Source organism: Enhydra lutris, unplaced genomic scaffold, assembly GCF_002288905.1.
Source record: "Enhydra lutris kenyoni isolate GAN:26980312 unplaced genomic scaffold, ASM228890v2 scaffoldscaffold17, whole genome shotgun sequence".
NCBI classification, from domain to species: domain Eukaryota; kingdom Metazoa; phylum Chordata; class Mammalia; order Carnivora; family Mustelidae; genus Enhydra; species Enhydra lutris.
In genome coordinates, this window is record NW_019154101.1 from 8,999,415 (window position 1) to 9,023,791 (window position 24,377).

At 42.5% G+C, this 24,377-nt stretch overlaps 1 protein-coding gene across 1 annotated transcript in view; it reads left to right on the plus strand.

Moving 5' to 3' along the window:
• Nucleotides 1-24,377, plus strand: part of LOC111147698 (kinesin family member 6) — a 458,201-nt gene that overhangs the window by 377,458 nt on the left and 56,366 nt on the right. The window contains exon 16 of the mRNA XM_022503930.1: nucleotides 22,391-22,441. Coding sequence (XP_022359638.1) covers nucleotides 22,391-22,441 — 51 coding nt within the window. The remainder of the gene's footprint in view (nucleotides 1-22,390; nucleotides 22,442-24,377) is intronic.

The window sequence follows — 24,377 nt, forward strand, 5'->3', positions numbered from 1 at the left end:
GCCCGATGCGGGACTTGATCCCAGGACGCTGGGATCAAGTCCCGCATCGGGCTCCTTGCTCATCAGGGAGCCTGCTTCTCCCTCTGCCTCTGCCTGCCATTCTGTCTGCCTGTGCTTGCTCTCTCTCCCTCTCTCTCTGACAAATAATTAAATAAAATCTTTAAAAAAAAAAAAAAGAACCCTATTTTAAATATAATAGGAGATAGATTAAAGGATGGGAATGTATATAGCATGCAAACACTATTTAAAAGAAATCTTGCATGGCTATATTAAATTCAGATCAAATATGAAGCAAGGAAATTAGTCAGAATTAATTACAAAGATAAAAAGGACACTTCTCCAATGAAGACATACAAATGGCTATCGGACACATGAAAAAATGTTCATCATCACTAGCCATCAGGGAGATTCAAATTAAAACCACATTGAGATACCACCTTACACCAGTTAGAATGGCCAAAATTAACAAGACAGGAAACAACGTGTGTTGGAGAGGATGTGGAGAAAGGGGGATCCTCTTGCACTGTTGGTGGGAATGCAAGTTGGTGCAGGCACTTTGGAGAACAGTGTGGAGATTCCTCAAGAAATTAAAAATAGAGATTCCCTATGACCCTGCCATTGCACTACTGGGTATTTACCCCAAAGATACAGATGGAGTGAAAAGAAGGGCCATCTGTACCCCAAATTTCATAGCAGCAATGGCCACGGTTGCCAAACTGTGGAAAGAACCAAGATGCCCTTCAGCAGATGAATGGATAAGGAAGATGTGGTCCATATACACTATGGAGTATTATGCCTCCATCAGAAAGGATGAACACCCAACTTTTAGCAACATGGATGGGACTGGAAGAGATTATGCTGAATGAAATATGTCAAGCAGAGAGAGTCAATTATCATACGGTTTCACTTATTTGTGGAGCATAAGAAATAACATGGAGGACATGGGGAGATAGAGAGGAAAAGGGAGTTGAGGGAAATTGGAGGAGGAGATGAACCATGAGAAACTATGGACTCTGAAAAACAATCTGAGAGTTTTGAAGGGGCAGAGGTGGGAGGTTGGGTGAGCCTGGTGGTGGGTATTATGGAGGGCACGGATTGCATGGAGCACTGGGAGTGGTACATAAACAATGAATTTTGTTACACTGAAAAGAAATTAAAAAAATAAATTTTTTTTAATAAAAGAACATGACATAGGATAAAAGGAGCAATTCACCAAGAAGTCCTAGCAATCCTAAACATGTATATATTTAAAAACAGAACTTCAAAATACATGAAGCAAAAACTGGTACAGCTGAAAGGAGAGTTGGATTAATTCAGTTATAGTTGGAAATGTCAATACTCTTCTCTCAGTAATCAATAGAACAAATAGACTTCAAATTAACAAGGATATAGAAGAACTGAACAGCTTGGTCAACCAAGATCTAAGTGACATTTATGGAACACTCTACCCAAAAATAGTACAATATATATTGTTTTCAGGTGCGCATGAAGTATTCACCAAGACAGACCACAGTCTAGGTTATAAAACAAACATTAACAAATTTAAATGAATGAAATAATACAATAGATATTCTCTTAAAGTAATGGAATTAAACTAGAAATCAATAACAGAAGATAATGGAAGGTTTCTGAAAACTTGGAAATTAAACAATACGCTTCCCTCAAAGCCCCTATGAATCAAGAAGAAATTCTCAAGAGAAATTGGAAATATTTTCAAGTGATGGAAAATGAATATAAAACACATAGAAATTTCTGGGTTGTAGTTGAATCAGTACTTTGGGGGAAATTTATAGCGTTAAATACATATATTATTGGCAAAAAAAAAAAGTCTAAATCAACAACCTTAGCTACCACCTTAAGAAGCTAGAACAAAATAATTCAAAAGCAAGCAGAAGGAAGGAAATAAGATGAGAGCAAAAATCAATGAAAAGAGAAAATTAAGAATATCAATGAAACCAAAACTGGTTCTTTGATCAAACATCAGTAACATTGATAAATATCTACCTAGATTGACAAAGAAAAAGACATAAATTACCAATAACAAGAATGAAAGAGGGATATCATTACATTACTGAAAGGATAAGGGAACATCACAAACAATCTATACAAATTTCACAATTCAGATAAAATGGACAAATTCCTTGAAAGCCACAAACTACCAAAACTCACTCAAGGAGAATTAGATACCCTAAATGCTTCTGTATCTATTTTAAAAATTGAATTCGTAGTTAAAAGTCTTCCAAAAAGAAATTTCGTAGCCCAGATTGTTTCACTATAGAATTCTGCCATACATTTAAAAAATAAATAATACAATTCCACACAACCTTTTCCAGAAAATACAAGAAGGAACATTTCCCAACACATTTTATGAGGACAGTATTAACACCAAATCAGACAAAGACATCACCATAAAACTATAGACTAATATCCTCTATAAACATACATTTAAAATACCAGCATATAAAATCCAGCAATGTATAAAAAGAATAATGCACTACAGCTAAATGAGGTTTACCTCAGGAAAACAATTTTGATGTATTAAAAAATCAATCCATATAACATACCATATTAACAGGCCAAGGAAAAACACATGATCATACCAATTGAAGCAGAAAAATATTTGATAAAATTTAACATTCATTAACAACAAAACTCTAGGAAACTAGAAATAGAAGAGACCTTCCTCAGTCTGATGAAGGGCAACTCTTGAAAAACTCATGGCTAGCATCATACTTACTGGTGGATGTCTTAACACTCTAAAATTGGCAACAATTGAGATCATGCCCATTTAACACCAAAATTTAATTTAATACCAAAAGTTCTAGCCAGTGCAATTAAATAAGAAAAATATTTAAAAAGCATAAAATTTGTAAAGAAACAATGAAACTGTCCCTATTCACATGTGACATGTTTGTCTATTTAGATAATTCCAAGAATCTACAAGACTGCCTAGAAGCAATAAAGGAGTTTAGCAAGGTTGCATGATCCAAGGTTTATGCACAAAAGTTAATTATACTCTAGAGTGCCTGGGTGGCTCAGTGGGTTAAGCCTCTCTGTCTTGGTCTCAGGGTCCCGGGATCAAGCCCTGTATCTGGCTCTTGCTCAGCAGGGAGCCTGCTTCCTCCTCTCTCTCTCTCTGCCTGCCTCTCTGCCTACTTGTAATTTCTCTTTTTGCCAAATAAATAAGTAAAATCTCTTTTTAAAAAGTTAATTATACTCTATATACAAATCACAAATAATTGACAACCAAAACCAAATATTTACCATTTCATACTTTAAAATACATAGTTATATAACATATATATTAATTAATACATAATTGTAGAGGTTGAAAACTAAAGAAATAGGTATAAAACTAGTAAAACAAATGGAAGGAAAGCTACCAAACTCTAATGAAAGGAATCAAAAAAGAACTAACTAAATGGAGACATGATGTGTTCATAAATTAGAAGAATCAATATAGAAAAGATGTCAGTTCTCCTTATCTTTAGATTTAATACAATTCTAATCAAATCTGAGCAAACGGTTGCCAAACTGTGGAAAGAACCAAGATGCCCTTCAACGGACGAATGGATAAGGAAGATGTTGTCCATATACACTATGGAGTATTATGCCTCCATCAGAAAGGATAAATACCCAACTTTTGTAGCAACATGGACGGGACTGGAAGAGATTATGCTGAGTGAAATAAGTCAAGCAGAGAGAGTCAAGTATCATATGGTTTCACTTATTTGTGGAGCATAACAAATAGCATGGAGGACATGGGGAGTTAGGAGAAGGCAGTTGGGGGAAATTGGAAGGGGAGGTGAACAATGAGAGACTATGGACTCTGAAAAACAATCCGAAGGGTTTGAAGAGGTTGGGGAGGGGGTGGGAGGTTGGGGGAACCAGGTGGTGGGTATTAGAGAGGGCACGGATTGCATGGAGCACTGGGTGTGGTACAAAAACAATGAATACTGTTATGCTGAAAATAAATTTTAAAAAATGATTTAAAAAAATCTGAGCGAACTGTTTGTAGTTACAAAGAAGGTGATTCTAATATTTACATGAAAAGGCAATGGAATTAGAATAGCCAGAACAATCTTATAAAAGAGTGTTGCTGCACTACCCAAGTTTGAGACTTTGAGAAGCTGCTGTAATCAAGACAATTTTGACATTGGCAAAAAGATTAACATGCAGATCAATGGGACAGGTTAGAAAATACAAAAACTGACCCACACATTGAAGGTCCATTGATTTTCAGTAAAGGTGTCAGTGCAAGAGGGAAGAATCACATTTTTGACAACCAGTATTAATACAATTGGACATCCAGATGCAAAACAAAACTATGTTCTTATACCACATAGAAAAATTAAGCCAGAATAGATTAAAGATCCAAATGTAAAATGTAAAACAACAAAATTTTGGAAGAAAATGTTAGAGAAGCTCTTCATGACTAGGGTTCTTAGATATACCGAAAGCGCAGTCTAAAAAGAGAAAAAGGTGCTCAACTGTGGTTATCCTCATTGAAACTTTTGCTCCACGAGAGATGCTGTTGAGAACATGAAAAGACAGGCTGGGAGAAAATATTTTCAAATACCATATCTAACAAAGGACCATATTCAGAATATAATAAATAAATAATATAAACCCTTCAAATTTCATACTTGGAAAACGAGTAAATTTTTAAAGATTTGTTTATTTGTTTGCTTGAGAGAGAGAGAGAGAATGGGGGTAGGGGCAGAGGGAGAGAGAGAGAGAGAAGCAGACTCCCTGCTGAGCACAGAACCTAACTCTGGGCTCAACCTCACCACCCCGAGATCATGACCTGAGCTGAAATCAAGAGGCCGACACTTAACTGACTGGGCCACCCCAGAGCCCCACAACTCACTTATTTAAAAAAAAAAAAAAAAGAGGGGCTTGGGAGGGGTGTCTGATAAACAGACACTTCACTCAAAAGGGTGTATGGATGGTGAATGAGGACATGCAAAGATGTTCCACATCATTGGCCACTAGAGAAATGTAATTAAACAATGCTGAGATATCACTACACCCCCTATTAAAACAGCTTTAAGAAATTTTTTTTCTAAGCTAACAATACCAAATGCTAGCAAAGGTGTGGAGCAACCAGAACCTATGTATTGTTGGTGAGGATACAAATGCAAAATGCAAAAGAGATGCTTGGGAAAACAATTGGCAGTTTCCTATAAAGTTAAACATAGACATATACAACCCAGTATTTAACCTAGAGAAATAGTAATTTACATTGTCATTTGTTAACCTCAGAAACATTGTGCCGAGTAAAAGAAGCCAGTCTCGTAATGCTGTACAGTCTCTGATTCCATTTATAGGACATCTGAGAAAGGCAAAACTACAGTGATGGTGAGCAGGAATGGGGGAGGGCATGACTCCAACAGGGCAGGAAGAGGGGCTTTGGGGGTGGGCAATAGAACTTGGAGGAATCCTGATTGTGATGGTGGTTATACAAATCTATATACGTGTTAAATCTTTAGGACTGTCCAGGAGCACGCACTCGCGTGCGCACGCGCTCACACACACACACACACACACGTCAATTTTACTGTATGTTAATTTAATATAAAAATTAAACTGTGAGTCCACCAAAGAAAGAAGGCAGGAGGCAATATCAAACAATGCACCTCAGCGAAAATCTTGAAATGACTTTATGTAGAGAACAGAATTTTTTTTTTTTTATTTCTAGAGAAAGTGTGCTTAGGCGATTGTGTGTGGGTTGAGGGTACAGGTGTGGTGGATTATTCAGGCTGAACCCAGTAAGAGCCCTTACCACAGTTTTTCCTGAGATTGGGCAGTTTGGCATTATAAGTGTGAAAGAGTAGGAAATGGAGGACTTCTATGATCAGGAATATTGGTCGAAACTCTCGGTCCCGTGATTGATTTACTTGACAGTTATTGTGCATCTAATAAGTTCAAGGCCATGTTGGGCCAGGGGGTGGGGCACACAAATCCCAAGAGCCCTAGCCTGGGGGGACTTATAAGCTGGTTGAGAAGTAGGACAAAGAAGAAGACTCCTAGGGTTGAGCCCTATGGACATGATGTAGAGCCCCTGCTATACCACTCACTGAGGGCTTCTCTGCCTGACTTTGCTGGCCGAGTGACAGGTCACCACAAATCAGTGTCCTGTAAAATAGTTGGAGACATTTTACCAGGGATAATCATTGAAAATACAATTTCGCCTGCTATGCTCAACCCAGCAAATTCCGTGGGTTTCTTAAACAAGCCTCTGGAGATTTTTTTTTTTTTTATCTCAGTCCCACTTAAAGACAGCCCTTATTTTTAAGTCTCTCCCCACAGAACAGTATTTCATTGAGTCAGCCCCCCAACCCCCCACCCCACGACCAGGGATGTCTTTCCCTGACTTCCTAAATAGCTGTCAGCTTCTACCAGGCCCAGCATGGAGTTAGTAAAACAGGCCCAGGTTGAGGAGGATGCATTGTTTACATTGTTTTGAGATGAGTCCTTGAAATGGCTTGGTCCTTCATGCCCCCTGCCAGTGTCCACCTCTGCAAGGGTTGGTCAAAGTGACATCTACTATCATAGCCACACATCACTGCCTTCCTTCCAGGGCATGTAGCGAAAGCTGATCTCCCAGCCAAAGTGTGAAGGAGCGTCTGTTGCCAGAGCTTCATTTCCAAGGTGTCACCCCAAAAGGGAAGCAAGCAGCAAGAGAGATAGTTGTTTCCCCCAGCATGCAAAATGGGAGCCAAGGGGCTGGACATCTGGTTTCTATTAAAATCTGGTCAGTAGAAAACAAGTGGCTGCTACAGGCATTCCTATCTTCCAGGTCAGAAAATAAACTTGGCCCCCAAAATACTAGCCAGGCCTATAAGGAATCAGGCAATGGACTGGCTAGAATAGTTCATTTCTTTTACCTGTCACTCCTGGATTGGTTGGCTTGGTTGCCAGAGAATTAGCTCTGTTTGTAAGAAACTATACTAACAGCAGGAGGTACTGGTCTTTCTCAGCCAAGGAGGATGAAGAAGGAGAAATAAAGGCTAGACCAGATGCTGTCAGAGCCTAATCCATATGCCCTTGGGTACAATGTGTGTACACTAGCATGGCCTCATCTGCTAGCACCCTCCTGTCTTCCTAAGAGCATTCCCTGGACATCTAGAGCAGACTAGTGCCAGGGTATTAACACCTCCCTCACCCCGCCCCCCTCAGGACCCAGGAGGGACAACTTGGAGATGTGTCCCCCAGAGGCGCCCAGTGCGATTGAGCTACATTGCCCATACTTGACAGCTGGGCTCCTATTGCTCCCTTCACTGCTCTCCCTCCCTGTTTCACTTCCCCTCTTTCTTATCCATTTGTCCAAGGCTCACTTTCCAAATAAGCTACTTGTCCTGGGGTCTGCTCCTGGAAGATACCACGTTAAGATAGGGGGTCTCCACGACTCCAATGGTCAAGGTAAGACAGAAAAAAAACTGTGAGCAGGGTTATGCAGGCTGGACGGAGGAGCACAGAAGTGGATTGGGAAACTGCAGGAAGGTCTCAGGCCCCTCCTTGAGAGCTTCCTGGAAGTCCTGTCAGTATTGATAATATCACACTGTTAGGAAATTAGGGTGCCTGTTTGCCAGCCAGATGCTTCGCTGTTTCCTCCTGTACATGAAAGATCTTAATTCACCCATCATTCATCTGTTGTATTGGCATAGTTGGTGAGTTCCTGAGATCCAGGTAAAGCCCACCAATTCCACTAAACGCCCCCTCATTGTTTAAAATAACAACCCACAGAGGATCATTCACGTTAGTCTGCTAACATGTATTCTACAGAAAACAGATTTCTGTGATTCTGGGGTACTGAAAATTATTACCTCAAACATATTGTCTGCAGTAGACAATATCCTCAGGCCCAGACCAAAGTTCCCACCAAAAATTGCATGTCACCCATATTCACTCTTCATTACACCCTTGACTGTGAAGTAAAAAGATTATATTCATCCCCATGAAGAAGGAGTCAGATCTGTTTCCAATGACAGATCAGCATCAAAATCCTTTTATATGAACCTGAATGGATTCACAAGCTTCTCTCCCACAGCCCTGCCCCCTCTCCTTGCCACACATTCACCCAAGTCCTCCAGAGCAAGAGCTATTTCAAGTTGAGGACTTTCAGAATAAGGAACAATCCTTGAATTCTTCTGTTAATTCCTTGGCCTCCTTGAGCCTCCCAATGCTGACCAAATGTAGGTCAGGTGTGTTTGTTTTGGACCTCACCAAGCCTGGCCAGCGTGGCCAGCATAAAGCCATCTGCAAAATATAAGCTTCTGATATTTTTAAGGAGGGTGAAAAAGAACAAATTTAACCAGATCTCATTTCTTCAGCAGTCTGGGAGTGCGGATTGGCGCTTGTTAGGAATGGAATCATCCAGCTATATCTGGAAGACTCTGTCCTTTTCACATGGCCTTCTTACATCTCACCTGCCCTTATAAGCCTTCCATTCTCATTTCTAGAGGGGATAGCATCAGAGGACACCCCTCCCAGTGAGTCTCGTGTACCCCTGGCCTCACCAGTCAGTGATGGCCCAACAAGGCTGTTTCTCCTTTGTATTCCCAAATTATTAAGGTTGAAGTCTCTGAAGCTTTCTTGCTAAAAATTAGTCCACTTGTCTCAAAACAAGTCCCCAGACTGATCCTGAGAGGGTCTCCAAGGACGCCCTCTTGAATGCTCATGCCCAGGTACATGCCCAGGATCGCTCGTCTTCCCTGGCATCCTCACCCTTCTGCACGCTGCATGGACTGCTATATGCTGGGCCTGCTCTCCAGCATCGCTGCGGGCCACTGCTCCAGCCCTGGGGACCCTGCTTCCTTGGCTACCACGTTTGACTAGGTGAGGCAGACTTTTATAAGACCTTACCAGAGCTTGGGCTAACAGAGAGTAGCGAACAGGAGATAACGTTTCCTTCTGGAAGTGGGGTTCTTAGAGGGCAGTCACCCAGTGGCTCTGGGCTCTTTGGCCTCCAGGCCCAACTGCCTCTTTACATACTCATCTCTCTAGGCCTTGACTCAGAGCCCTGACAAATAGTTCATAGCACTTTGTTTTCCCCACATCTGGGCTATTCAGTCTTAAAGGACACAAGCAAGTGGCTAGTCCCAGTGGGCTGCACAGGACCAGATTCCACTCACTAAACACTAGTTGTGTCTTTCCCCTGGTCTTATGATCACTGTTCGGCTTCTAAATGAGAGATACCATTCATGTGCAAGGTGAGGACCAGAATAGGCCTGGGCATTTATCCCACCGTGGTCTGTCTTCTGCTTCCAAAGTGCTAAAGCAAGTGCTTGGACAAGACACACACCCACACCACCTGTATTAGTCAGAGTTCTTTAGAGAGGTAGAGCCAATAGAGGTGTGTGTGTGTGTGTGTGTGTGTGTGTGTGTAGAGAGAGAGAGAGAGAGGCGAAACACTGATTTATTTTAAGGAATTTACTCATGTGATTGTGAGGCTGTGCAAATCTGCAGGCTAAGTCTGTAGGCTGGAGACCCGGGGAAGAGTTGCTGTTGCAACTCAAGTCCCAAGGCATTCTGGAAGTACTTCTTTCCCAGAGAACCTCGGTCTTTTTCCTCTTAAACCTTGGATGAGACCCATCCACACGATGGAGAGTAGTCTGCTTTATTCAAACTCTGCTGATATCTAAAAGCAACATCTACACTGGTGTTTGACCAAACATCTGGACAGCATACCTCAGCCAAGTTGGCCCATAAAATGAGCCATCACACGGTCTAAGCACAAACAGTACTTCTAAGGCATATGACAACCTACACTGAGATTTAGGAGGGGGATAAAATTCTGTAGCTGTGCGGACACATAGTTCTGCTAAAGAAACACACATCGATTGTGTTTCTGAACATAGAGCACCTAACTCTTACCCTGAAACACCTGCATTTGGCTTATCCCATTTTTAGAGCTTCCCCAAGAATAGTGGAGCTTAGCCTTATATAAATTTAGGGACCTCAAATGGTCCATTAAATGATTAGATTATCTCAAACAGCACTGTTTGCCTTGAGGATGATTATCTAGACTCTCCCGTAAGAGGCAGAAACTGCTCCTAATTCTGAAAATTGTAACTTCCCCAAGTTCAAAGAATATGAAGGTCTGCTGTCCTGGCCCCTGTTAGTCCCCTGGGGCAGCTAATGACCAATACACTCCATGAGCTAAACGGAAAACAGCTTCTGATGAAATGAGAGTTCCCAACAATTGCTGGACCCTGGGATATACACTGTCTTGTCTTCTGATTTGTAGAGTGCAGTTGTCCATCCATCCCAGCTGTGAGGGACCAGAACATCCCTGTGATAAGAAAAGCCATAATTAAGGAGTAAGCCTTTATATGAAAAATAAGATGGAGTCTGCAAGTAAACTTACTAAAGGCCCTACAGTATTTGTACATTCACCAAAGCAAAACAGTAAAACCAAGACACCAAAGAGCATATAAGAGCATCTAATTCATCTTCAACTTGTCATAATGGGTTGTGTATATTTAGCTTCCACTTATCATTCCTTAATACGCTGACATTTTTTCAGGATCTCTCTCCCCAGAAGTTTCAACATGAAGCTTGTAAGTTATTTTTATCTTTGCATATTATGGCAATTCCTTCTCTGTGTCTGTTTTTCTTCTGAGTGTTCCCGGCCTGCTGTTATCACTTGGAGCAGTACTCCTCAGAGACACAGCATCAAAACGTGTGCCATGTATCCTGCTCACACCCCTTCCAACTCCCCAGTCCCCCTCCTCACCCATTCTGATGAATGAAGAAGGTAGTTCTCAGGCTGGGTGGACTTTACCCTTCAACTTCCTTTATCTCTCCCAAAGCTTCTCCGCAAAACCTCCCTTCCAGTTTTGCTGTCTGCTTTCCTCCTTTCTCTGGTCCTAACTCCCTTGGTTTCCTTATTCTCCACTTATCCCCCAAATGCACACCTGGGATAGAAATCTCGACAGAAATAGAGCATTTCATGTAGGCAGAGCTCAAGTTCAAGGAGGGAAAACTATATTCTCCCTGAACCATGTCATTTCTGTAAAGCATCCTCTGCAAGATGGTCAGCAAGTCTCTTCCTTTCTCTTTCTTCCCCTCTCCTCTTTGAGAATATTTAGCCATAACAGAAACAAAAAGAGGAAGACTTCTGGTGCTATTTTCTGGAAGAAAAATAAAATAAAAGGATGAGGGTAGGAATCATCCCAGGCTCTGAAAACAAGACTGTTACCACCAGCATTTCAAGCAAGCTTATTAAAAAGTCGTTTACTTCCAATTACAGAAATCAATCATCTTTGACTTTATAAAGGAATATGAAAGACCCAGTTATTAATGTAAGTAATAGTGAATTTGAGGGTGAGTAATGATCAGAAGGCAGAGGTTTAGAATGGGGGGTCCCTACATTTGTAAAAAAAAAATAATAAGTTTTCATGTTTTAATTCATCTGAAAACTAAACACACTGCCAAATCAAACACCTTAGTGCCTGGGCTTTACTTTATATCCCTAAATGAGCCCTGCTCCCTATATCCACAGTTAATGAGGGGCTTGTACAAACTAGCCTCCTGTGTGGGCTGGGGGCACTAAGAAGTAGAATATACCTGCCCCACCCACACTGGAGCAGAGGAGGCTTGAATGTGCCCAGGTACCTCTGGGAGAGTCCCCTGGGTGTGTCCCCTGGGTGTGTCCCCTGGGCTACCTCTGGAGCTTTGGGATGGAAGTCAGAGGCCACGCTGCATGGACCCTCCCCTTGCCCCAGATAGCAGCCTTGGCAACCAGAGCCACATCTTCAAATGGAAAGAAGGATTGTGATCTATAGCTACTCCTCCAGGGCAGGTCTTGAAAGCTGGTTAGATCTTTCCCTTGCTGAGATAAGAACTTCCAAGCATCTAAAGTAACATCTTTTGAATGGAAGCCAACACAATCATGAGCCCTCAGCTCCCTGAGATGTTTAGTACTTAACAATTCATGCTGGTTGCTGAGCTGAAAATTTTCCTTCTGCTTACCTACTTGCACATTTATTTGAGCTTTTAACAAATGTGCTTATTTACTTAATTCTCCAAATATGTTTATGGGATATTATCACCTACTGGAATAGTGATATCAGTAAGCTCCTTAGCTTAATTAAGTGGATACAATAGCCAAATGCCTAAGCTTCAGACAGAATGTGCTAATCTCGTATGATTATTATGATTACGTGGGTAACAAGAATGAATATCCCACAGGAAAAGAATCAGGTCTCCCAGACATGGTATAATTTGGTCATTTTTTATAAATGAGAGAGCATTCCCCCAAAATGTGATCATCATGTACTGTCCTGTTGATAAGAAAGGAGCTGTGTTGAAGCCCAGACTGCGGTCTGGTGTTTTCATCCTGAACTGAAATGCTCATCAATTACAGGGCATGTCCTCCTCTGCAAGATAAGGCCAAGGTGATGGCGTGCTTTTGAGAAAATCCTGGTGGGGGGAAATCAAGGCAGGTTACAATGTGTTTTTCTTGAAATTACTGATATTAAGAATGAGCTGCCTTTTTTTTTTTCCTCTCTCCGTGACTTAATAATGTTACCAAGTGGAAGAAAAGTCTTGGAATCTGGAAAATTGAAATGTCATGTTGGAATGAGAAGGCTTAAAAAAATTTGCCCAGCATTTAGACCATTCCTGGTCTCCCACTCGGTGCCCTGTCACTGAACCTTTTTCTTCAGGGAATCCAGGAAAGGACCTGTCCTCCCTCTCCCATGGAGGGTTGAAGGCTTCTCGGGGACCTCCCCCAGCCTAAGCTTGTCAAAATCCCTTGGGTTGCTGCCGCTGTTTTGGGTTTCCTCTGATTATCCTCCTTCAATCCTCACCTTTCTTGCACATGGTCCTGTGTTCTGAGGATAACCTGGAACAGAGTTCTGAGGATAAGCTGGAACTCCTCATCACCCCCAGCCCTGGCAGTGGGTGGGACTCAGGCTGTGACCATTTTCAGTCAGCACACAGGACAGATGAGTGTCATTGTGTGGACAGTACCCAAAAACAATTGTCAACATGCTGGAGGAACATCCCATTCCCTTTAAGGAAGCAAATTGTCGTGGTTTTTTTAAATTTTAATTTCTTTTTATAAATACACATAAACAGACTTCTACATAAATCATAATATTATTCATACCGGTTTGTTTGGTTTTTTTTTTCATCTCTCTTGGCTCCCACCTTTCTGACCCAATTCATCCTCCACACTCGGGTAACTCATTGTAACAGCTTTATGGGGACCCATTCACGATACCTCCATGCTCAGGGGTGCCTGGGTGTCTCAGTGGGTTGAGTGTCCCCTTGAGTGCCTTCCTCGATTTCAGCTCAGGTCATGATCTCAGGATCATAAGATCGAGCCCCGAGTCAGGCTCCATGCTGAGTGCAGAACCTGCTTAAGATTTACTCTCTCTCTCTGCCTCACTGCCCCCTTGTGCACTCTCTCTTAAAAATTGATTAATTCATTAAAAATAAAAGTGCCTCCTTGTTAATAAGACCATATATGTGTGTATGTGCCACACACACACACACAGTTCTATATCCATTGTTTGATCAAATGCAGGATCTTTTATACCCTTTTCCCCCATTGTCTTCTTTGCTTCATTTTTCTCTTTCCCTGCTCTACTGAATCATTAAAACTTTGCCATTCCTTCCCTACAGTCCTCCCTGCTGTCTTTTTTCTGATCCTCTATTGATTTGGTTGTTAGAGTATGTATTTATTCTTCTAGAGTTTAAAAGTAACTATAACGATGCCTATAGTTATTGCAAATATACCCTCCACCCATCCACCTCCAGGGCTGTAGCTTGAACATCCCCTCACCGTATCTCTATCTTGTTATTATGGCTTCAGGTTTTAGTTTTCATACACACACACACACACACACACACACACACACACACACACACTCACATACAGGGTTTTTATGGTCAGTAGTTAAGTATTCTTATTTATTCTTTTTATGCTCATCACTGTTTCTTTTTCCTACATATTTCTCTGTGTTAATTTTTCTTCTTGCTGATCATCATAATAACTTTTTACACTTATTCAGTTCTTATATCCCAAGCGCTCTCCTAAAGACATTGCATAGGTGACCTAATTCAGTCCTCACACCAGATATTGGTACTAACCCTGTTTCATAAAAGAGAAACTGAGGCACAGGGCCATTCAGTAGCTTGCACAATGGTGCACAGAGTGTAGCCCAGCTGGTCTGCAAACTAGGGCACCTGACCCCAGAGTCCATATACTGCACCTCCATGCCTGGTTGCTGTTCAGTTGACCCCTTTCTGGGGAACGGTACTCTGTGGGTGGTAAATGCTCAGTCCTCTTATGACAGAAAATGTCTTTATGGTGCCCTCATCTATGAATGAAAGTTGGACTAGGTATAAAATTCAGGTTGACAGTTACTTCCCTCCATTGGCCCAGCACCCATTGTCATGGTTGAGATGTGGGCTGCTGCCTAAAGAGTTCTGTTACGGGTCCCCTGGCAGCTGGGAACAGTAGCTCTGCTTCCCTAACAGTCTGCAGTGGCACTGTGATGTGTCCGGGTGTGGATCTGTGTGTCCTTGCACTACTACATGCTCAGAGTACACTTACAACCCAACGGCTTCCGTCTTTCTTCAGTTCTGGAAAAGCACACCTGCTGTCTCCTCCAGTACTGCTTCTTCACCATGCCTACTTCCTTTCTTCTAGAACTCTTATTTTTCCCTAAGATTTAGTTAGTTAGTTAGTTAGTTAGTTAGTTAGTTATTTGAGAGAGAGCAAGTGAGAACAAGTGAGGGATGGAGGGAGAGGGAGAAGCAAACTCCCCACTGAGCAGGGAAGCCTGACTCTGGGCTCAATCCTAGGACCCCAAGATCATGACCTGAGCTGAAGGCAGATGTTTAACAGACTGAGCCACCCAGATGCCCCCCACCTTCTTCTAGAGCTCTTGTCAGACACATAAAGAGGCCTCTCAGTCTCCCCTCTGAAACTTCTGTCTTTTCCCATTTTCTGTTTTGTCCTCTGTTCCATGTTTGGGGTGGGTGTGGGGTGAATTTTTCCAGATTATGTTTCCAATAACTAATTCACCTTTAAAATACATCCAGTCTGGGGGTGCCTGGGTGGCTCAGTTGGTTAAGCAGCCAACTCCTAGTTTTGGCTGAGATCATGATCTCAGGGTTGTGAGGTGAACCCCCCCCCCCCGCCCCGCCTTGGGCTCCATGCTCAGCATGGGGCCTGTTTGAGATTCTATCCCCACCTCACCCTCTGTCCCTCCCCTGACTAGTGCTCTAAAAAAATAAATAAATAAATGTCTTTTTAAAAGCTATGTCCAGTCTGGGGTTTATTCCCTTATTCTCTCTATTGTTCTTGGTGGTTGTGTTAATGACTCTATTTTTCATTTCAAAACATCTCTCCTATCCGCCTATTATTCTGGTTTCATTCTTATTCATACCTATTTGTTCTATGATTTCTTATTCTTTTCAAAGAAAACATAAGCTGTCATTAATCTCTTTGAGTATTCTCATCATACTTACTTTGAAGTCTGTCTCGGGAGCCTAGTTTCTTCTAGAACTCTTATTTTTAAGAGTTAGCAAAGCTAAGTTACCACTTAGCAAGTGGTACGATCATTATGGAGGCAGCACCTCTAATTAACATGGATCTGCTGAGACCCAGCAGGGGCTTCTCTCTCAGACCTATAAGACTTCATGTTCCAGCATGGCCATCATAGCACTGCTGGTGTTAGTAGGAGTGGGAAGCAATCCAGTTGTCCTACCCTCAGGGAAGGGAAGTAAAATGCACTATGCAATGTATGCAATAGTTAGAAACCAAGGACTAGATGCGCATATAGCAAAATGGGTAGTTGTCAAAAACACAGTGCTAGCGAGTAAATGGGAAACACAATAGATCTGTAGCTCAGTATTTCTTTCATAGCTTAAAAACTTCACAGAAAACTTTAACACAAATTGTAAGAATATATGTGATAAAAGAGTATGTATCAAACCAATCAGAATGGCCACCTATTAGAGGCATAACAGAAAGGGAATTGGAGATGGGGCATAAGGCATGGGGATAAACACACAGATATATATATACTCTCTCTCTCTCTCTCTCTCTCTCTCTCTCTCTCTCTCACACACACACACACACACACACGCACGCACGTGCAGGGCTTTATCCATACTGACAAGGATAATGTGCTGTTAACTAAAGAATAAGACTAATTCAACCCTTTGTGAGTCTGCATCAATAAGTGTCTGTAGCTGTCTATCCAGAAAATTACTTTCATCTCTAATGAATTCATGTTCCAGCTATTAATTTTACTATCTTTTTTTTAGCATTAGATTTATTCATACATTTTGGCATTTTTGTGGCCAGGTCCATTTTTAATGAAACCCATTTTATTTCTCTCTCTTTCCCTCTGTCCATTTTTTCTCATCCCTCTCTATCTGACAGGCCCTCCAGGCCCCCCATCAGGAAGACAGTTGGGAGTGACTGCTCCACGGCGATGTTGGGATGTGGCCCACCTGGACAGACTATCAGTGGGCAGCTTGGTGGGCAACTGAGGGTAGCTGCGGGTGTACCCTTCTTCCTCCTTGGGCTTGCAGTAGGACGTGAACCATAGCCCTAGGCAACATCTAGCAGCACGTTTTTTTCCTCAGTCCCCCTTCAGTCACAGGTTGGGTGGCAGGGGACTCTCGCCCCACCCTGCCACTTCAGATGTGTCTTGCTTGCAGGATGCACTTTTAGTCACCTTCTTGCTTCTGGACCTGGAGCCCTGCCAGCCGAAAGCGTGGACTCCTCCAACCATTCTTCATTTCTGTCCCACTTCAAATCTTCAGAAATCTGTCTTGAAAGCTAATCTAGCAAAGTCTCCTTAATATTCTCTTGTTTTATTTTATTCACCATTGCTATGGTCGGAAGAGGTGGGTCCTGCCTCAATCGATTTTCAAATTATCCAAACAAGTTTAGGTACAACCTGATGAAAGAGTAGCAAGGAGGAGATGAATGTGCCTGATTTTAAGACTTCAAAGGATTTGCATACTCCTGTTTGTTGGAAATTCATCTAAGCATTACACACATAATTTATGCTGGGCCCATTAATTTTACAAATAGCCTTACAAATGGTCTTTGGGGAGTCTAACCTTTTGGTAATCACAGTCCTCTGTGTTAGAATACAAAGAAACTGGCATCCCACGTCACAGCTATAATCCACACTCTGAGTTCATACCCACTAACTAGACTTTCCTTTCAAAGAGGCCCCTCAGGGAGGCAACACAATTCTGTGTCCTCTCCCCACACCCCAATCCTGCTACTGAAGTTTAATTTGATTTACTGAATTGCTGTAGTAGTAGAGTCAAATAGAAGAACAGATTTTCACTGGGGTCCGGACCCTTTAGGAATGACCCTGGACCCTGAACTTAGTCTCCCCCCAGCCCTACTCCTCCATTCAAGCCCTCCCTTCCAACCTCCACCCGAAACCAGTGTATGCCTGGCCTTCTCCACCATTCTGGCCCCCACCATTGTCATTGACTGCCATGCCTTCCCCACCCTCACCTTAACACCTCTGCTCCCTTCACAATCCACCCAAGGCTCACCATTAGTGATGATGCCTTTCCTAATGCCGCTAATCTACCTTTCCTCCTCTAAACTCAGGTTTACCATTGATTTGACATTTAACCACTCGTCCTTCAGGCCAGTCATCTTGTGACTGTAATAACCTTTCCATATGTCTGAAAGTGCCTTCATGCCTAAAAATTAGTCTGGTGTGTCACATATGCTGACACATTACCCGTTATCCTCCCAAACGTCTTGAGAGATGGTAAAACAGATATTATCCCAGTTATTTTACTATGACCCATTTTTCAAGTGGTAAGATGGAGGCTCAGAGACGTTAAGTAATGTACCCTAGTAGAAGTCACAGAGTTGAGATTTGAACTTAAAATCTGTAGACCTTGGGATGCCTGGGTGGCTCAGTTGGTTAAGCAGCTGCCTTCGGCTCAGGTCATGATCCCAGCGTCCTGGGATCGAGTCCCACATCGGACTCCTTGCTCATCGGGGAGCCTGCTTCTCCCTCTGCCTCTGCCTGCCATTCTGTCTGCCTGTGCTTGCTCTCTCTCCCTCTCTCTCTCTGACAAATAAATAAATAAAATCTTTAAAAAAAAAAAAATCTGTAGACCTACAAGTTTGTAATTTCTTCTAGTTTAACCAAAATGGCAAAGAAGTTTGCTTCATCTCAATGCCAACTCCCAGCAATCAGATATAGCTGCCCAAAGTGCTGTGTTGAAGAGCCAAACCCAGGCTCAGCAGGAACACAAACGTCCAGGAAGGAAGAGCAAGGTCTGCCTGGGGTCCAGCTTTTAACAGGAAGAACGTGCAGGTGCCCTGTTTGTGGTCCCCTGTATCAGGTTAACTTTCTCAAACTAGAAAAGACTTCTTAACTAGTCTATTTATTCCACAGCACTTAAAACATGGTGCTTAACATATAGTTCATGAGTGAGAAATATTTACCGCCTGGTAGTGACGTCAGCATCCTCAATAAGGCACCACATCACACAAATTGCGCAAGCATCCTGCCTGAGGGCCCTATTCTGGGTGGGGGTCAAAGTGAAGGACTTGCTCCAGATCCCACTCAAGCAGCTTTCCCTTGGTGACCAACTTCAAACTACCAGGAATGCAAAATAAAATGTGAAATGTAAGGAAAATTGTTGTATCCAAAAGGCTATCATTGTAAAAATAGTAATAATAATAATAATAATAATAATAAGTGTTGCTTCTTCACGATGATGATAATACTTTTCATATGAACTACTTGGTACAGAAAATCGCTAAACCACGCTACCCCACATGTGGCGGTTACGAAGGTCAGGCATCTCCACTGGTGCTCCCCATGGATGATTGCATGTTCCAAGTACCCCTTCACCCCCTGCTAACACCCCAACTCCAGCAATCAGTGAATCAGAAAGGGAGAGAAGGTGTTTCTGGCATGCACTGTTGTAAGGTACTGGAGACAAAATTACTAATTACCACCATTTGCCTACAAGCCGAGCCTCCGCCCGCGCTCCAACTTCCCTCCCTGACCATGTCCTGCCTCAGGCTGGGAGTTCTCTGTTTCCGTTTCATCTCTTTTCCATACCTCAGGATGGAGATGTGTCCAGGAACCCCGGCCAAAACCAGCAAATTTATCACCATGCTAATGACAGCAAGCCGCATGCTGAGTGAATTCTGCTTTCCCCCTCAATTCCTTCTTTTGCCAAAACCTGTGGAAATGCAAGATCCAGCCGATTACAGAGACTGTTATCTTCACATGAAGAATGGCTCTGGTAGAAAATGAAATTAGGTATCAGCTCTAAGGCTATTTTTAGATGCTTGTTTGGGAACATCTCAGAAACAAAGATCGCCATGTGGAGGGCAATGTTGTCCGAGTCACCCAAATTGAACATCCATGCGCACAATTTAAACCTACCTTTCTCAATAGGGGCATTATAAAGCATTATAAAGACCCACCCATCCCGTCGGGGTGGCTCATTGTTCTGGGAATAGATATTTCTGTTTGTGGAGTTTATAGAACCGGCAGTCCTGGGGGCAAATCCCACTGTTTACTTACAGGAGCAGCTCTTCCCAGGCTGGGGTCCAACTGGAGAATCTCTAACCCTGCTTCCCCGGGATTTGGAGAAGGGAGCCCAGTGGATCATTCTGCTGGGAGCAGGGGAAATCATGCCATACAAGACTGAGTACCTACAGGGGTGAGGCATGAGCATGGGAGCTACGTAGTTGAGGAGACCTACTGCTGGGGAGGCCCATGGTCAGGGGGACAAGCTGTCGGGAGTATGTCAGGGAGATAGTTTCTCAAGGAGGAATGCAGCCCAGTGTGTCCTCTGAAGGAGCAAGTCCCCATCCAGTGTCAGCAGGAAGGAGGTAGCCAGGCACAGAAGAGGCTCGTGGTGGAAAGTGCCTATGCCAGATACCCAGGACCCAGGCCAGGCACCACAGCGTCATTGGCTGTTCCTGCTGTGGGCATAAGAAAGCCCTTAATGACCTACTCTCCATCAAGGGTTGTGTCTAAATGGTGTGTTGCATTTGTCACAGCACTACCTCCTTTTATTTGAAAAATGCATGTGCTATGCTTCTTTACAATTCAGTTCAGTGGTGTTGGACATAGACTGGAATCTCAGCCCAGCACCACCCCTGGACCCCCATCTTCTTCCCTTTACTGATGTAGACAATAAAGGTCATATTGCTGAGAGTGGGAACAAGATCCCATCAGTTCATTTTCCTGTTGGCATCAGGCTGGTCCAATTCTCACCCATGGGCCAGATTGCCACTTCTCCACCTCTCCCCCGCACCCAATACATTCCCTAAATTCTTACTCTCCCCCACTTCGAATTAGGGTGCAATACTGCTTATGCCCAATTCCTGGATTCCTCTCTTCACAGTCCTCTCCAGTGGGGACACATGAAAGGCAAGGCACAGACTTGCACTTCGGCAGGAGCTGAAGGGACAGGTGACATTTAACCCAGAGAGGACAAGTCCAGGTGAAGAAATCATGGCATCCTCAGACCCTCACTGCCAATGAGAGAGGATCCTTCTTCTGTGCTATTCCAGAGAACCAACCAGGTCCAAATCCGGAAGTTACAGGGAAGCATGTGTCAATATCATATCAATAACTCCTTATATACAGTTTAATCAGTGGAACAGCCTGGACACATACAAGTCATATAAGTAGCAGGGACTCCTGAATTGAGTAAGACCTTAAAGTGAATGACTTCTGCCATGCCTCCCAGTCATAGTATTCTAGAAACTTTCTGTGAGTGATGCGGTCTTCTGTGACTGCTTCATTGTCTACTAATCTTTTGAAAACTCAGTTCAGTCATCACCTTTGAGGTGTCGAATGTACCTCATGTGAAGAAATGAATACATTAGACCAGGGAGCAGTGAAATTCCCAGGCTTTCTCAGGGTCCCCAGGGGCCTGATCACATCTCCCAAATGGGACATGTGATGCAGACAGCACTGACATTTTAACAAGTCTTCTGAGCCCTTGGATATGAACAAACCCCAGTGGGGGAGGATGCTTCACTCCACCGTCCAGCAGGAAATCATAGCCGTCTCGTAGAGATGGAGGAACCCTGAAGGTCACTTCACCCCAAGTCCTCCCCAGGGCAGGGGTTCTTGCTCTCATACCCCACAAACTGTTCCCCAGCCTGTGCTTGAACATTGTCAGGAAGGCCCTCGCTGCTCTGCCAGGAAATGTAGTCCGGTTAGAGACAAAATCCATGTGGAGACAGTGTTCGTTGTGAATTGTTTCTTCCTCATATGGAGCCCCTACTTTGTCTTTATTCAACTTGACTTCTGCCCTCAGCAGTGGGACAAAGATAAATCTCTTCTCTCATCCAGATGACAAGGTTTGGATTTTTTTTTAAGATTTTATTTATTTAGGAGAGAGAGAGAGAAATCATGAGTATGGGGGTAAGGCAGAGGGAGAAGGAAAAGAAGACTCCACACTGAGCAGGGAGCCTGGTGTGGGGCTCAATCCCAGGACCCTGGAACATGACCTGTGCCAAAGGCAGATGCTTAACTGACTGATCCACCCAGACACCCCAACAACATTCAGATTTTTAAAGACAGCCATTATCTCTGAGACTCTTCTCCCTCCAAGTCTTTCCTTCTCCATCTGAACATCTCAAATTACCTCAAATATTTCTCATATAGCATGGTTTTAGACCCCTAACCATTTTCTATAAATATTTTCTATTTGACTAGTATTCCTTATGAAGAGTAAACTCCCAGAACAAATGCCAACTGTGGTCTGACCACGACAGAGTACATATGCAGGGTCTACCACCTTCACCTCCCTTCAACTACACACTATACCTTTATTAATGCAACCTAGAATAATATATGTTTCATAGTAAATGATCAACTGCTGTGTTCATATTAAGGTTATCTAAAACCATCATCTTTATTCCTTGACACAGTTTCAGACAACTTAAAAGAAAAAAGTAGATTTAAAAATGGCCCTGTACATTATTATAGGATCCAATCCTGCCACCCCTTTCATTAATAATAGACAGATAGAACTACTGAGGAGACTAGGGCCCCAACAAATGTTGCGAGTGACAGCCTATGGTAACTGAACCCAAAGATGAATTGAACCCAAAAGTGAAACGTGTATTTGCATCGATGTGCCAAGAAGCCAGCATGCCAGCCTGTTCTTCCAACACCATCCAGTGCATGGAGGGCTCTTCTTGGAAGCTATGCCCACTTTTATCTTCCTTACTCTACCTTGTTTGTTTGTTTGTTTGGGGTTTTTTGTTTGTTTGTTTGGATGGTTTTGGTTTGGTTTTGTTTTTGTTTTTGTTTTTTTGCTTTGGAGGTAAAGTCTTCCTCCAACCTGCAGGAAACTCACTAATGGTTTTCCTTTGTGTCTTTGACAGGTCGCCTGAAGGAAGAAATCACCCAGCGACATATGCAGCAGGTAGCTCTAGGTAGGTACAAAGTGAAGTCTGCGGGAAAAAGGTGAAGGTAAGACAAGCTGTGTGGTCTTGGAAACCTAGCTAAAAGATAATCCATCTAGAATGGATAAATAAGATGTGGTATATAAATATATATAGTGGAATACTATGCAGCCATCAAAAGAAATGAAGTCTTGTCATTTGCAATGACGTAGATAGAACTGGAGGGTATTATGCTAAGCAAAATAAGTCAATCAGAGAAAGGCAATTATCATATGATCTCCCTGCTATGAGGAATTTGAGAGGCAGGGTGAGGGGTTTGGGAGGTAGGGAAGGAAAGAATGAAACAAGATAGGATCAAGAGGGAGACAAACCATAAGAGAGTCTTAATCTCACAAAATAGACTGAGGGTTGCTGGGGGGAGTAGACTAGGGATAGGGTGGTTGGGTTATAGACATTGGGGAGGGTATGTGATAGGGTGAGTGCTGTGAAATGTGTAAGCATGATGATTCACAGACCTGTACCCCTGGGGCAAATAATACATTATATTTTTTATTATTACAAAATAATTTTATTTTGTACCACAATATTTAATAATGTGAATAACTTCTCAGCATATAATATTTTTTTCTTTTATGAATGTGGTAATGTTTCTTTTTTTTTAATTTTTTATTTCTTTTCAGCATAACAGTATTCATTGTTTTTGTACCACTCCCAGTGCTCCATGCAATCCATGCCCTCCCTAATACCTACCACCTGGTTCCCCCAACCTCCCACCCCCCGCTCCTTCAAAACTCCTCAGGTTCTTTTTCAGAGTCCATAGTCTCTCATGGTTCACCTCCCCTTCCAATTTCCCTCAACTCCCTTCTCCTCTCTAACTCCCCTTGTCCTCCATGCTATTTGTTATGCTCCACAAATAAGTGAAACCATATGATAATTGACCCTCTCTGCTTGACTTATTTCACTCAGCATAATCTCTTCCAGTCCCGTCCATGTTGCTACAAAAGTTGGGTATTCATCCTTTCTGATGGAGGCATAATACTCCATAGTGTATATGGACCACATCTTCCTTATCCATTCGTCCATTGAAGGGCATCTTGGTTCTTTCCACAGTTTGGCGACCATGGCCATTGCTGCTATACACATGGCCCTTCTTTTCACTCCATCTGTATCTTTGGGGTAAATATCCAGTAGTGCAATTGCAAGGGTCATAGGGAAGCTCTATTTTTAATTTCTTGAGGAATCTCCACACTGTTCTCCAAAGTGGCTGCACCAACTTGCATTCCCACCAACACTATAAGAGGGTTCCCCTTTCTCCACATCCTCTCCAACACATGTTATTTCCTGTCTTGCTAATTTTGGCCATTCTAACTGGTGTAAGGTGGTATGTCAATGTGGTTTTAATTTGAATCTCCCTGATGGCTGGTGATGATGAACATTTTTTCATGTGTCTGATAGCCATTCGTATGTCTTCATTGGAGAAGTGTCTGTTCATATCTTCTGCCCATTTTTTTATATGATTGTCTGTTTTGTGTGTGTTGAGTTTGAGGAGTTCCTTATAATCTTAGATATCAACCTTTTGTCTGTCATTTGCAAATATCTGTCAGTTGCAAATATCATTTGCAAATATCTTCTGTCATTTGCAAATATCTTCTCCCATTCAGTGGGTTGCCTCTTTGTTTTGTTGATTGTTTCCTTTCGACAAAGCAGGAAAAAATATACAGTGTGAAAAAGACAGTCTCTTCAAAAAATGGTGCTGGGAAAACTGGACAGCTATATGTAGAAGAATGAAACTCGACCATTCTCTTACACCGTACACAAAGATAAACTCAAAATGGATAAAAGACCTCAACGTGAGACAGGAATCCATCAGAATCCTAGAGGAAAACATAGGCAGTAACCTCTTCGATATCAGCCACAGCAACTTCTTTCAAGATATGTCTCCAAAGGCAAAGGAAACAAAAGTGAA